The 15,677-nt window shown below is 56.7% G+C and overlaps 1 protein-coding gene across 1 annotated transcript; it reads left to right on the top strand.

The window, feature by feature from the left end:
• The first annotated feature begins 323 nt into the window (after nt 1-323).
• On the top strand, nt 324-3,706 carry LOC131841829 (uncharacterized). The gene is made up of 2 exons (XM_059190176.1): nt 324-2,270; nt 3,521-3,706. Exons 1-2 carry the CDS (start codon nt 324-326, stop codon nt 3,704-3,706), a joined length of 2,133 nt encoding a protein of 710 aa, XP_059046159.1.
• The last annotated feature ends 11,971 nt before the right edge of the window (nt 3,707-15,677 follow it).

Raw genomic sequence — 15,677 nt, 5'->3', positions numbered from 1 at the left:
ACTATGTCGGCCAGTAGCCCGGCAGGTTGGGCGTGTTCGCGGTTTCCCATGCCTCGACAAGGTCGAGGCTGCCGGAGCCGGCGAACCCCCCCAACTTTCTCTTCGTTTTTATTTTTTGGTTGTTTCTTCTTATTTTGTTTTCGTTTGTTTTGTCTTCTTTTTATTTGTTTTAATTTATTTTGGTTTTTATTTGTCTTTGGTTGTTTGTCTGTCTTTTTCTGTCTTTTGTCTTTGCTGTCTTTTTGGTTGTTCTTCTTTTTTCTTTCTTCGTCGTTGGTGGCAGGAGGTCGGGACCACACCCGTTAAAAGGAACAATACAACTCATGGCTGAACGGAAAAGTATATTACCCCAGGGAGGTACCGGTCGCTCTGCGGCCGGAGAATCCTCCCCCACCGCACCGGATTTGCCGGGGGTGGGCCGTCCCACGTACTCTGGGGGGGACACGAACAGCGATGAGGAAAAGTACCAGAGGGAGCTGATGAGGAAGTACGGGGCCGTCAACTATCTCGAGGCCCTCGAACTGCACGTGGCGGACATGGACTCGGAATGCACAGGGTCCTCAATGTCATTCCGGTCCGATGACAACCTTGGGGAGGCGAGAGGGAGTACCTCGCCCCCCAAAAAACATCGAAAGAGGAGGATCGCTGAGAGGGGTCAAGAGCTGGACTCTGACGATGACGAAGCCAACCACGTGCAGCTGTCATCTGCGGCACGGAGGAGCAGGGCCAGGGGCCCTCCAACGGCCAAGAGGGGAGCGCGAGCGGCCAAGTCTGCGGCGCGATCGGGTACAGGGGTTTCGGCCTCTGAACCCGAATCGTCCAGGTCCGTCTCGCGCGCCCGCAGGGAGTCAGCGGAGAACGCCACGCTGGGCGCCGACGAGCTGGGCGCCAAGGTTGAGGATAGTGCCCTTCAGGTCCTTGCTGCAGTGAGAAAGTCCAGCAACCTGAAGGGCACTATAGTCGGTGAGATCAACCGCGCCATCCACACCATCCGATTGGCGTCGGGTGCCCTGAGGCAAAGGTCGTCGAACCCGGAGGAGGAAGCCCTCAGGCGGGAGATCCGCAAACTCCGCGAGGAGTTGAACATGGTCAGGGAGATGAAGGCTGCGATGCTGAAGGAGTCTGTCGAGGAGAGGAAGAAGTTCCGACAGCTCCAGATGGCGTCGCAGTCTTCCGCCGCGTTGGCCGAAGAGCTGGCCGCGTTGAAGGCGGAGAGGGAGGAATGGCAGAGGCAGGCGCGGGAGAGCGCCAGACATCTAGAGGACCTTAAGAAGTCCAACGCTCTAGACCGCGCCGCCCTGCATAAGACCATGCGCCAGCTGGAGGAGCTGCAGACCGCCACCGAGCTCCCGCCGGTGGTGATTACGGGGACTACGGCGGAAGCGCCGGAAGGTGCCACGCCCCGAACCCTGTCAGAGGACGCCGAAGACCGGATCATCCGGCGAGTAGGCGAAATGATGAACACCCGCTTCGCCGAAATGGAGGAGCGGATTTCGGCGAAGCGAACGCGGCCGCAAAAGGCCGCCAAGAGTACGCCTACTGCCGGATCATCCGGTGCAGCGGCTGACAGGGTTCGAGAGCCCAGTGGAGGACATGCCTCACAACCGTCGACGTCTGGAGCGAACAAGGAGGGCTGGGCGACGGTTGTGAGGCGTGGGAAGCGCAAAGGTGCTGGCGCAAGCCAGGCGGGTCCCACCAGCGCGCGACCAACGAAGGCGCCAAGCGGCGGCCACAAGGAGCAACCGCAGCGGAAGCCTTCCGCGCGGAAAGTGAAAGCGCGTCCCCCTCGGTCATCGGCGGTCGTCCTGACCATGAGGCCGGGAGCCGAGGAGCGGGGCGTCACCTACGGGTCGGTGCTAACCGAGGCGAAGGCCAAGATCTCCTTGGCCCAGCTCGGTATCACCGACCTGAGGTTCCGCGTGGGAAGGACCGGAGCCCGTATTCTTGAAATACCCGGTACCAACACAGGGGAGGCGGCGGACGCGTTGGCCGCCAGGATCGAGGAGGTCCTGTCCGAGGACGTCGTCCGGGTCTCCAGGCCAGTTAAGTCGGCCGAGCTGAGAATCGGAGACCTGGATGACTCGACACTGGTGGCTGACGTGATCGTCGCTGTTATGCGCGAGGGGGGTTGCCTGGAGTCCTCGGTGAAAACCGGGGAAATCCGGCGCAACTCCCAGGGTACGGGCTCCGTGTGGGTGCGGTGCCCTGTGGCTGCCGCCAAGAAGTTGGCCGAGGCCGGCCGGCTACGGATAGGGTGGGTGATGGCGCGGGTACAGTCGCTGGACCCGCGTCCTCAGCGGTGTTATCGGTGCCTGCTTACAGGCCATGTGGGCATCCGATGCACCGCCGGGGAAGACAGCAGCGGAATCTGTTTCCGCTGCAGCGAGCCCGGCCACAAGGCCGCACGGTGCGCCGCGCCATCACCGCACTGTCGGTACTGTGCCGCGGCGGGTCGGAATTCCGACCATAGAGTGGGCGTCACGAACATGTGTCGCCCGCCAAAGGCCCGAGCCGCGGCACGGGCCACAGGTGGGGGGGAGTCGATGGACACTTGAGTAAAATCAGGTGTGCATCGACTCCAAAATTGACCCTAGGGTGGAGGATTGTTAGGGCAATCCGAAGCTCGCCGGGGAGGTTTTAGGGTCTGGAGGTGGCGTGCAGAGACTGTTCCCTGCACGCCTAGATGGAGGTCCCTTCGATGGGAACCATGCCGGTGGTCTTGGTGAATGCTTTGCGTATCCCATGGCCACGGCGATTATGTCGAGGAGGAACAGTCGTCAGGTTTTTAGCAGGTAGGAGTCCGGCAGTATCCATTCTTCCCTAAGGGAATGGTTCTCCATGATGGATTTTCCTGACGTGAAAAAAAAAAAAAAAAAAAAAAAAAAAAAAAAAAAAAAAAAAAAGGTTAGGTTGGGGCGTGTGGTCGGGCAACCTCCTAGTATGGGCCTGCCATTGGGAGGCTTCCCCATCCTCGTGGATACGTCCGCGGGGAACGGTGGCCGAGCAATGGTTTGGTTCTGGTACGCCCCGGGCGGGATAGTAGACGTTCCTTCGGGATACTGCTACTATGTCGGCCAGTAGCCCGGCGAGTAGGGGGTGGGCGCTGTTTAACGGCGCCCGTCCAATTATGGTGGCGTGCCACCTAGGCCGATTTCGGCGAGAGGGCGACGCGAGCGGCTAGGACAATGGGTCCTGACCCCAACCGGGACCCGTTCAGGCCGTGAGCGAAGCATTCGGGTCGGGTCCGGTGGTGCTTTGCGCATAGCCGGACTGACTCACACCGCAAACTTGCACTGGGTGTTGATGACAGGAGGTCGTCCACCTAGTGTGAGAGCGGGGGCCCTGGGTTCGCCCGGGGCTGCGAGGAGCCAACCTCTATAAAAAACCGCTCGCGGTCGGCGTCAGAGTTGATGAGGAGGACGGAGTTGCGGGCAGGAGTGCCCGTAGACGACGGAGTTATCTCTGGCCAAGACTGCGAGTGTACCTTCATACCGTAAACTTGCACTGGGTGTGATGACAGGAGGTCGTCCGCCCAGTGTGGGAGCGGGGGCCCGGGGTTCGCTCGGGGCTGCGAGGAGACAACCTCTATAAAAAACCTCTCGCGGTCGGAGTCAGAGTCATGAGGAGGACGGAGTTGCGGGCAGGAGTGCCCGTAGACGACGGAGTTGTCTCTGGCGAAGACTGCGAGTGTATCTTCATACCGTAAACTTGCACTGGGTGTGATGACAGTGGTCGTCCGTCCAGTGTGAGAACGGGGGCCCTGGGTTCGCTCGGGGCTGCGAGGAGACAACCTCTATAAAAAACCTCTGGCGGTCGGCGCGGCTGTCGACGAGGAGGACGTCGTCCGGGCGAGGAGCGCCCGCAGACGACGGAGTCGACGCGGCGTGAGAAGACAGCGGGAGGATCGTTGCTAGGCGTCTTCGGACGCTGGGCAACACTCGAGGAGGCAACACTACCGGCGCCTACGGTTTAACCGTGTGGCGCGGTAGTGCTTATGGAGGATACGGTCCCGGAGGCGCATCGCGAATCTGGGTAAGTATTCACGAGTGGCAGCTCCCGATTTTAACATGTTAAGATCGGGAGTCCTATCTGCGGAGGACATCCCCGGGCTGCGCCTTGGTGCGGCTTGGTGGGCAGACTGCTGACGGCGCAGGGAGTACGTCGCCGAAGGTAAGTATGCGTGTGTCGCCCCGACCCGTCGGGGCACCGGGCGGAGCGGTGCCTTCAGGACCGCTTCCGTCCGGCGGGAAGGCTATACGCGGTCGCGGCTGCGGTGCGCTTCTAGCGCAACGCAGCGGCGATCGCGGCCTTTGCGTGGGGGGCGGAAGGTGTATTTTCACCCGAAGCCCCAACTTGGACACTCGGAGCGGAGGATGTAGGGGCATCCGAAGTTCCCAGGAGGCGAGTGATCCGTGGAGTGTGGGCGTGGAGTGGTCCCCGCGCCCAACTTCGGCGGCTCCTTCACTGGAGACCCGCGGCCGGAGTGCGGTCGAATGCAAATGCGAACCCGCACGAAGGCGTCTTTCGTGGTTCATGGAGGAACACCGAGGGATTTTGGTGGGTCGGATTCGTCCAGTCCCACAGTATTCGTCCGCTCCCCTTCATAAAGGCGGACGTTTCGGTATTGAAACCTTTCCCCTCGTTAAAAAAAAAAAAAAAAAAAAAAAAAAAAAAAAAAAAAAAAAAAAAAAAAAAAAAAAAAAAAAAAAAAAAAAAAAAAAAGGTTAGGTTGGGGCGTGGGTCGGGCAACCTCCTAGTATGGGCCTGCCATTGGGAGGCTTCCCCATCCTCGTGGATACGTCCGCGGGGAACGGTGGCCGAGCAATGGTTTGGTTCTGGTACGCCCCGGGCGGGATAGTAGTCGTTCCTTCGGGATACGGCTACTATGTCGGCCAGTAGCCCGGCAGGTTGGGCGGGTTTAGGATTCCTATGCCTCGACAAAAGTCGAGGATCCCGGAGTCAGGAACCCGCCCAACTTCTCTCTTCGTTTTGTTTTTGGTTTTGTTTCTTCTTCTTTTATTTGGTTGTTTCGTTCTTCTTTTTATTTGGGTTTTAATTTGTTTTTGGTTTAGTTTGTTTTGGTTGTTTTCTATTTGTTTCTATCTTTTGGTCTTTCTGTCTTTTTGTTTGTTTCTTCGTTTTTCTGTTTCGTCGTGGAAGTTCGGGACCACACCCGTAAAAAGGAATAAACAACAATGATGGCTGATCGCAAGAAGAAATTACCCCAGGGAGGTACCGGTCGTTCAGCGACCGGAGAATCCTCCTCCACCGCACCGGATTTGCCGGGGGTGGGCCGTCCCACGTCTTCTGGGGGGGGCCACGACCAGCGCTGAAGAGTTGAGGAACATCATGACGAGAAGGGTCGAGATCCTGGAAGAGCTGGAGGTTCTCGAGGCTCTTGATATAGAGACACAGATGGACTCTGAGCGGACAGGTTCGTCGCTGTCAATAAGATCAGAGGACAGCCTTGGGTTGGCGAGAGGGAGTACCTCGCCTCCCAAGAAACACCGCAAGAGGAGGATCGTCGAGAGACGTCGGGAGTTGGACTCCGACGATGATGAGGTAGACCTGGTGGAGGTATCCTCGACGGGGTCCAGATCGAGTCGGGCAAGGGGCCAGCATGTGGCCAAGAGAGGAGCGCGAACAGCCACGCCAGCATCCCGGATGGAGACCGAGGCTTCGGCGTCCGAAGCTGAATCCCCCGGGACTGCGGCTGCTGTCTGCCAGGTAACCGAGCAGGATTACATGCTCGGCTCCGACGAACTCGGAGATAAGGTGGAGGAAGGTGCCCGGCAAGTGCTAGTCGCCGTGAGGAAGTCTGGCAATCTAAAAGGGACTATAATCAGGGACATCAAAGTGGCAATTGGCGCCATCCGCTCGGCGTCTAGCACCCTGAAATTGAGGTCCGGGTCTTCCGAAGAAGACGCCCTGAGGAGGGAGGTCCGCAAGCTGCATGCCGAACTGGAGGATGTGAAGGCAATCAAGGCGGCCATGCTGAAGGAATCCGTGGAGGAGCGGAAGAAATTCCGCCAACTCCAAATGGCGTCACAGTCCTCCGCCGCGTTGGCCGACGAACTGGCCTCGCTGAAAGCGGAGCGAGAGAGTTGGGAGCGGCAAGCGCGGGAGAGCGTCCTAAAACTTGAGGATCTGAAGAAGCAGAACGCTCTAGACCGCCTTGCCCTGCAAAAAGCCCTGCAAAAGGTCGAGGAGTTAAAGACTGCGGCCGAGCTCCCACCGGTCGTAGTCACGGGAACGACAGCGGCTGCGCCGGAAGGTGCCCCGCCTCGGACCCTTAAAGAGGACGCTGAAGACCGGATAATCCGGCGAGTAGGCGAAATGATGGACAGCCGCTTCGCCGAGATGGAAGAGCGGATCTCGGCGAAGAGGAAACGGCCCCCTAAGATCAGGGGTACGCCTACTGCCGGACCATCCGGTCCCAGGACTGACGGGGCCCCGCAACGAGAGCCCAGTGGCGGACACGTCCCACAGCCGTCGACCTCGGCAGAAAACGCGGAGGGCTGGTCAACGGTTGTGCGACGCGGTAAGCGTAAGGGTGCTGGCGCAAGCCAGGCAGCTCCCACCAATACGCCACCAAAGAAGGGGCCACGCGGCGGCCAAACGCAGGAACCGCAGCGGAAGAAGAAGCCCGCGCGGAAGGTGAAGGCGCGCCCCCTCGGTCGTCGGCTGTGGTCCTGACCATAGGTCCGAGAGCCGAGGAGAAGGGCGTCACCTATAGGTCGGTGCTCACCGATGCGAAGGCCAATATCTCATTGGCCCAGCTCGGTATCACCGACCTTAGGTACAGAGTGGGAAGGACTGGGGCCCGTATCCTCGAAGTCCCCGGATCAGACACAGGCGACAAGGCGGACGCGTTGGCTGCCAAAATAGAGGAGGTCCTGCCCGAGGACGTCCGGGTCACGAGACCTGTCAAAACGGCCGAACTCAGGCTCGTCGACCTGGACGACTCGGTGTCGGTAGCCGACGTGGTGGTCGCAATCATGCGGGACGGGGGGTGCCGGGAGTCCTCGGTGAAAACCGGGGAAATCCGGCGCAACCCGCAGGGTACGGGCTCAGTCTGGGTGCGGTGTCCTGTGGCCGCCGCCAAGAAGTTGGCCGATGCCGGTCGGCTCAAGATCGGTTGGGTGATGGCGCGGGTTCAACCTTTGGACCCAAGGCCGCAGCGGTGCTATCGCTGCTTGCTCACGGGTCACGTGGGCCTGCGATGCACCGCTGAGGAAGACAGCAGCGGAATTTGCTTCCGCTGCAGCGAGCCCGGCCACAAGGCCGCACGGTGCGCCGCGCCATCACCGAACTGTCGGTACTGTGCCGCGGCGGGTCGCAAGTCCGACCATCGAGTGGGCGTCACAAGCCTGTGTCGCCCGCCAAAGGCCCGAGCCGCGGCACGGGCCACAGGGGGGGGGGGAGTCGATGGACACTTGATTAAAATCAGGTGTGCATCGACTCCAAAATTGACCCTAGGGTGGAGGATTGTTAGGGCAATCCGAAGCTCACCGGGGAGGCATTAGGGTCTGGAGGTGGCGTGCAGAGACTGTTCCCTGCACGCCTAGATGGAGGTCCCTTCGATGGGAACCATGCCGGTGGTCTTGGTGAATGCTTTGCGTATCCCATGGCCACGGCGATTATGTCGAGGAGGAACAGTCGTCAGGTTTTTAGCAGGTAGGAGTCCGGCAGTATCCATTCTTCCCTAAGGGAATGGTTCTCCATGATGGATTTTCCTGACGTGAAAAAAAAAAAAAAAAAAAAAAAAAAAAAAAAAAAAAGGTTAGGTTAGGTTAGGTTGGGGCGTGGGTCGGGCAACCTCCTAGTATGGGCCTGCCATTGGGAGGCTTCCCCATCCTCGTGGATACGTCCGCGGGGAACGGTGGCCGAGCAATGGTTTGGTTCTGGTACGCCCCGGGCGGGATAGTAGTCGTTCCTTCGGGATACGGCTACTATGTCGGCCAGTAGCCCGGCAGGTTGGGCGTGTTCGCGGTTCCCATGCCTCGACAAAGTCGAGGCTGCCGGAGCCGGCGAACCCCCCCAACTTCCTCTTCGTTTTTCTTTTGTTTTTGTTCTTCTTCTTTTGGCTCGGTTGTTTTGTTCTTCTTCTTTGTGTTCAAATTTGTTTGTTTTGGTTTTAGTTTGTTTTGGTTGTTGTCTGTCTTTTTTCTGTCTTTCATCTTTGCTGTCCTTTTGGTTGTCTTTCCTCTTCTTTCTTCGTCGTTGGTGGCAGGAGGTCGGGACCACACCCGTAAAAAGGAAAACAAAAATCATGGCTGAACGTAAAAGTACATTACCCCAGGGAGGTACCGGTCGCTCCGCGGCCGGAGAATCCTCCCCCACCGCACCGGATTCGCCGGGGGTGGGCCGTCCCACGTACTCTGGGGGGGACACGGGCAGCGATGAGGAGAGGTATCAGAAGGAGCTGATACGGAAGTACGGGGCCGTTAGTTACCTGGAGGCCCTCGAACTGCACGTAGCGGACATGGACTCGGAATGCACAGGGTCCTCAATGTCATTCCGGTCCGATGACAACCTTGGGGAGGCGAGAGGGAGTACCTCGCCCCCCAAGAAACATCGAAAGAGGAGGATCGCAGAGAGAGGTCAGGAGGAGCTGGACTCCGATGACGATGAAGCCGACCACGTGCAGCTGTCATCTGCTGCACGGAGGAGCAGGGCCAGGGGTCCTCCAACGGCCAAGAGGGGAGCGCGAACGGCCAAGTCTGCGGCGCGATCGGAGACAGGGGTTTCGGCCTCTGGACCCGAATCGTCCAGGTCCGTCTCGCGCATCCGAAGAGACTCGGAGGAGAATGCCACATTGGGCGCCGACGAACTGGGCGCCAAGGTGGAAAATAGTGCCCTTCAGGTCCTTGCTGCAGTCAGAAAGTCCAGCAACCTGAAGGGCACTATAGTCGGAGAGATCAACCGCGCCATCCACACCATCCGATCGGCGTCGGGTGCCCTGAGGCAAAGGTCGTCAAACCCGGAGGAGGAAGCCCTCAGGCGGGAGGTCCGCAAACTCCGTGAGGAGTTGGACGAGGTCCGGGAGATGAAGGCTGCGATGCTGAAGGAGTCTGTCGAGGAGAGGAAGAAGTTCCGACAGCTCCAGATGGCGTCGCAGTCTTCCGCCGCGCTGGCCGAAGAACTGGCCGCGTTGAAGGCGGAGCGCGAGGAGTGGGAGCGGCAGGCGCGCGACAGCGTTCGACAGTTGAAGGAGCTCAAGGACTCGAACGCTCTCGACCGCGCCGCCCTTCATAAAGCGCTGCGGCAATTGGAGGAGGCCAAAACCGCTGCCGAGTTGCCTCCAGTGGTCATCTCGGGGACCACGGCGGAAGCGCCGCAAGGTGCCACGCCCCGGACCCTGACGGAGGACGCCGAAGACCGGATTATCCGGCGAGTAGGCGAAATAATGAACACCCGCTTCGCCGAGATGGAGGAGAGGATCTCGGCGAAGAGAACGCGGCCACAAAAGGCCGCCAAGAGTGCGCCTACTGCCGGATCGTCCGGTGCAGCGGCCGATAGGGTCCCGCAGGTCGGGGAGCCCAGCGAGGGAGGAGTCCCGCAACCGTCGACCTCAGCAAACAAGGAGGGATGGTCGACGGTTGTACGGCGCGGGAAGCGCAAAGGCGCTGGCGCAGGCCAGGCGGCTCCCGCCAATGCGCGCGCAGCGAAGGGGCCACGTGGTGGCCAAACAGCGGCACCACAGCGGAACGCACCCGCTCGGAAGAAGAAGGCGAAAGCACGCCCTCCTCGGTCATCGGCGGTGGTTCTCACCATGAGGCCGGGAGCCGAGGAGAGAGGCGTCACCTACAGGTCGGTGCTCACCGAAGCGAAGGCCAAGATTTCCTTGGCCCAGCTTGGTATCACCGACCTGAGGTTCCGAGTGGGAAGAACCGGGGCTCGTATCCTGGAAATCCCTGGCGCAAACACAGGCGAGGTGGCAGACGCGTTGGCTGCCAGAATCGAGGAGGTCCTGCCCGAGGACGCAGTCCGGGTCTCCAGGCCAGTCAAGTCGGCCGAACTGAGGATCGGAGACCTGGACGACTCGGTGCTGGTAGCTGACGTGGTCGTCGCTGTGATGCGCGAGGGGGGTTGCCTGGAGTCCTCGGTGAAAACCGGGGAAATCCGGCGCAACTCCCAGGGTACGGGCTCCGTGTGGGTGCGGTGCCCTGTAGCCGCCGCGAGGAAGCTAGCCGAGGCCGGCCGGCTAAAGATAGGGTGGGTGATGGCGCGGGTGCAGTCGTTGGATCCGCGTCCTCAGCGGTGCTATCGCTGCCTGCTTACAGGCCACGTGGGAGTGCGATGCACCGCTGCGGAAGACAGCAGCGGAATTTGTTTCCGCTGCAGCGAGCCCGGACATAAGGCCGCAAGCTGCGCCGCGCCATCACCGAAGTGTCGGTACTGTGCCGCGGCGGGTCGCAAATCTGACCATCGCGTGGGCGTCACGAACATGTGTCGCCCGCCAAAGGCCCGAGCCGCGGCACGGGCCAAAGGTGGGGGGGGGGAGTCGATGGACACTTGAGTAAAATCAGGTGTGCATCGACTCCAAAATTGACCCTAGGGTGGAGGATTGTTAGGGCAATCCGAAGCTCGCCGGGGAGGTTTTAGGGTCTGGAGGTGGCGTGCAGAGACTGTTCCCTGCACGCCTAGATGGAGGTCCCTTCGATGGGTACCATGCCGGGGTCTTGGGCGAATGCTTTGCGTTCCCATGGCCCGGGCGATATGATTCAAGGAGGAATAGTCGTCAGGTTTTTAGCAGGTAGGAGTCCGGCAGTATCCATTCCTCCCTAAGGGAATGGTTCTCCATGATGGATTTTCCTGACGTGAAAAAAAAAAAAAAAAAAAAAAAAAGGTTAGGTTAGGTTAGGTTAGGTTAGGTTAGGTTAGGTTAGGTTAGGTTAGGTTAGGTTAGGTTAGGTTAGGTTAGGTTAGGTTAGGTTAGGTTAGGTTAGGTTAGGTTAGGTTAGGTTAGGTTAGGTTAGGTTAGGTTAGGTTAGGTTAGGTTAGGTTAGGTTAGGTTAGGTTAGGTTAGGTTAGGTTAGGTTAGGTTAGGTTAGGTTAGGTTAGGTTAGGTTAGGTTAGGTTAGGTTAGGTTAGGTTAGGTTAGGTTAGGTTAGGTTAGGTTAGGTTAGGTTAGGTTAGGTTTTTTTTTTTTTTTTTTTTTTTTTTTTTTTTTTTTTTTTTTTCCTATTTGGCCTACCTCCCCACCGCTGTATACAACAGGGTGGGCCGTCGTCTAGCTAGGGTCTTATAGCTAGGGGGATAGTTACCAAATAACACGTATGCCCGGATGTCAAATTCCAGGTTTTTGACCTTTATTTTACACACTTTTTATTTATAGTTACGGGATACATTTTTAATTTATAGCTTACTCTTCTAACTTATTCTAGGGACTATACTAATTCCAACAGGGATTATATATTCGTGTTTACATTTAACTTTTCTATCTTATACATTTGCTTATTCTATACCTTATTTCTTATTACTATTTTATCTTATCTACTTTTTGTTTTACACTATTACATTTTCTTATTTCTATCTTAGATTCGATTTACATTTTTTGTGCTTTTTACTTTTCCTATTTTGACCGAGTGTATACTCACTATACATGGTAAAATACATTTATTCTCTATTGGTTTTTGCTATCTTTTCTATTATTGTTTTGCTATATTCTATAAATCTTATCCTACTTTTCTTATTTTTCACTATTTCCTCATAATTTTCCTCTACTATCTGTATGCCTATTTCTGTTTCTATTTCTATTCTTTTTGCTCCAAAACGAGGGCAGTGTGATATGACGTGCTGTAGAGTCTGTGGTGTTTGCTGGTCACAGGGGCACGACGGTTCCGCCCGGCACCGAAAACGGTGCAGGTATGCTGCGAACCCGCCGTGTCCCGTGAAGAGCTGTGTAGTGTAACTGGTTTTTTCGATTTTTCCGATAGTTCTGTACGCACTGGCCACGCTTGGGAAAAACAATTTTGTCACGGAAGCCGTCTCGCCTGACCGGTACCTATTGTCCCACTCGCCAATCGTCCGCTGTCTGATCAGTCGCTTGGCGTGTGAGACGGGGCACCAGTCATAGTCCGACCTCCTCTTCGACCCCAACGCAGCCTCCTTGGCGAGATGGTCTGCCCTTTCGTTGCCCTCCCACCCCGCATGGGCTTTAATCCAATGGATCTCGATCTTTTTGCCCTCTTCCATGCACTTTTTGTGCTTTTCTCGGAATTCTACTGCTAGGGGGTGGGGTGTTGCCGGATTTGATACCGTTTGGAGTGCTGCCATGGAGTCGCTGAGGATGCTGAACGTTGGTGCAGGATGTTGTAGAGCCACGCTTATTGCTCGGTTTAGAGCTAGGAGCTCCGCCTGGTAGACGGTACAGTATGCAGAGAGAGCAAGTTTGAGGGCCTTTGTTTCGGCCGTCTTGTTCCATATTGACAAGGCCGCACCGACCCGGCCCTCAATCTTGCTCCCATCTGTAAATATTCTGATGTCACTATTTTGTTTTGCTGTGTTGTATTGCTCCTCGTCTACCAGGTGTTGGAACTCCAGTCTTCTTTGCCTCGCCGGGTGGGGCTTCTCTACTGCTGGCGTCATTCTTTCGATCTCTCTGTCTCCCATCAGGTCCTCGGCCCGCCCCCTCCTCGCCTCGTACAATGATGCAGCCTCGATTATACGAAGGTCCAGAGGGAGAAGCCCTGAGAGTACCAGTGCAGAGTCCAGAGAGACCGTCCGGTATGCCCTGCAGATTTTTTGGGCGAAGCCCCTCTGCACTACGTTCAGCTGCTTCCGGAATTCTAATTTCGTGACCGATGGGGCCCATGCACTTGCCGCGTACAGAATTATCGGTTCCACCGCTGCTGTATATATTGTTTTTGTGACTTCTGGGTGTAGGCCCCAGTTGACCTTTGCCGCCCTGGCTAGCTGTTTGTAGATTGCTATCGCCTTCTTGCAAACAGCCGCCATGTGGGCGTTGAAGGTCAACCGGTGGTCGATGGTAAGTCCCAGAAGTTTTACATTTTCGGTCATGCCAATGGCGATCCCGCCCATGCTCAGCCGTGGCGCGTCGTATTTCAGCTTGCGTGTGATTAGCATCGCACATGTTTTGTGCGGTGCGAATCGCAGCCTGCTAACGACGCCCCACTTCCGAACATGCTCGAGAGCGGCATTTGCACGACCTTCAATGTCTAGAGCCGTCAACCCATCGAAAACCAGCGCCACATCGTCCGCAAACGCTTGGCAGTAGACGCCTTGATCTTCTAGCTGTCTCAATAGGGGGTCAAGTAGTACGTTCCACAATAGTGGTCCCCCTATTGAACCTTGCACACACCCCATCTCCGTCTGACGTATTGCCCGTGCCCCAGCATACCTAACTTCAACAGTCCTGTCACTCAGGTAGCTGTCGATTGCCCTTCTCAGGTTCACCGGACACTTTTCCTCAGCCAGTCGGACTCTTATCATTGGCCACCACGCACTGTCGAAGGCGCCCTCTATATCCAGTGAAATGAGTACTATTATTTTCTTTTCATTTAGCTTCTCTCTTATATGTTTCATTAGGGTGTAGAGGGCGTCCTCGGCACTACGCTGTGGCATGAATCCGTACTGGCGAGTACTAATCCTTGGCAGGAGGTGATGCCTGAGACGGGCAACCAGCATCTTCTCGTACACCTTCCCCAGAACCGGCAACAGGCCTATTGGTCTGTGTGATTTGGGGTCGGCGTACGAGGTCTTGCCTGGCTTCCTGAGGACTATGACTGTTGCCTCCTTCCATCGCTTAGGAAAGTACTGGAGCACCAAGCATCGATTCAGCAGAGATAGGAAGTATGCCGGGTCACTGCCAATCGCTCTCGCACAGATGTCCGCCGTGAATCCATCCGCCCCGGGGGCTTTCTTCGGATTGAAGGACTCCACCGACACCTCCAGCTCCAGCATCGTGAATGGGGGGTCTACCTCGCCTTCGCTCTCATTTACCCTGTCCGCTTCCTTTCTGATTCTTTTGTGAATCTCGTCCTCTGCCTCTTGGTTGTCGTTTGGGTAAAACCTGCGCGCGAGTAAATTTGCTGATCCCTGCTCGTCCAGGATCTTGTCCCCTTCCTTCATCAGCACGTCCTCTTCCCTGCCTCTCGTCCTTCCGATAACCCTGTAGATCCCCTCCCATAGTCCCTCTCTTTCTTGCTTCTCGCAGAATCCCCTCCAACTTTCGACTTGTGCTGTTTTAATGGCTTCTTTGTACTTTTTGTTTTGTTCCAGGTAGAGATTCACTACAGCGGCCCTCTGCGCGGGCTGTGCGTTCCTGATTCGGCGCCTCCTGGTGACGACCTCGCGCTTCATTTTCGCGAGATCGTCCGTCCACCATGGTATGGTAAGTGTTTCTGTATTTTTCTTGTGTGGTATTGTCTGCTTGCATGTGTGTGTGATTGCTTCTGTGTATTTTCCGATCGTGTGTTCGAGTTGTGATTGCTGTGTTACTGTTTCGAGTTGTTGTGTGTTAAGGTGTGTTTCTTGCATAATTTGGGCCAATTTCTCACGAAATTGGCTCCAATTAGCTTTCTTTGTGTTGTATATGCGTGTGGTTCGTGTTATCTCTGTACCTTTAGGTTTTGTTAAGTGTATGTGGAATGTGATACCATTGTGGTCGGAGCTAGTCAGAGAGTCATCTACTCTCCAACCAGTCACCAGGTTTAATGCCTCATCAGTGCACGCCGTTACATCCACGTAGCTGCTGTAGTGCTTCCCTCCCCGCCATGTGTCGAAAGTTGGTGCGGATCCCACGTTCAGCACGTTCATGCCTGACTCGCTTATTAGTCCGCGCATCAGCTCGCCCCTGCGGTCCTCGCTGGGGCTCCCCCACCAGATGCTCTTTGCATTTGCGTCACCACCGATGATCAGCCTGTTGGTCCCCGTCTCGCTCGTGATTCTGCATAGCCGCTCCAGGTAGGGCTCTATGGGTTGATCCGGTTCGAAGTAATAGGATGCGAGTGTCATGCTCCAGCTTCCGGCCCGGATGCCCACCACTACGATGTTGTTCGTGGTGAGTTTCGGGTATTGGGTGATCTGAAGGCCCCCATCAAATATCATGATGGCCGCCTTCACACCACCCTCATCCGTTCCGGAAGCCTGGTACACCCTTACTCCTCTGCGTCCCATTACTCTCCCTTTCCCTCCCACATAGGGCTCCTGGAGCAAGGCTATGGAGACACCCCTTCCGGCGGCCTCCATTAGCAGCTCATCGGTGGCAACTCTGCTCCTTTGTAGGTTTGCTTGGAGCACCTGGTGTCTCCGGGCCTTCCCTGCGGTGACCTCAGCAATACGCTACCGATGCCCGGGCCAGCGAGTCCCATCTCTTCCGTACTGGACACTCATCGTGGAAGGCCGTGTGGCGCGTGTCCTCTGCTTTGGCCAGGCGGCAATTTATGCAGCTGGGCGGCGTCCCCAGCACCCGGTCAGGGCAGTCTGCTCCCTGGTGCGGCCCCCCACAATAGCTACACAGGTCTGCAGGCTCTTTGCAGAACCGCTTGCTGTGTCCATAAGCTAGGCAACGGGTACACTGCACCAGGGGGGATTGGTCCTCTACACGGACCTTTTGCAGGTCAATGCGTAGTTTCTCTTCCCGTAATGCTCTTTTCCAGATGCCGGGGGAGACGCCCAGAACTATGTGGTTTGTGTGCGGATTTCTGGCC

Source organism: Achroia grisella, unplaced genomic scaffold (assembly GCF_030625045.1).
Source record: "Achroia grisella isolate CSIRO2021 unplaced genomic scaffold, CSIRO_AGI_Agris_v1 utg19338, whole genome shotgun sequence".
Classification (NCBI taxonomy): domain Eukaryota; kingdom Metazoa; phylum Arthropoda; class Insecta; order Lepidoptera; family Pyralidae; genus Achroia; species Achroia grisella.
This window is presented reverse-complemented; position numbering and strand designations above follow the sequence as displayed.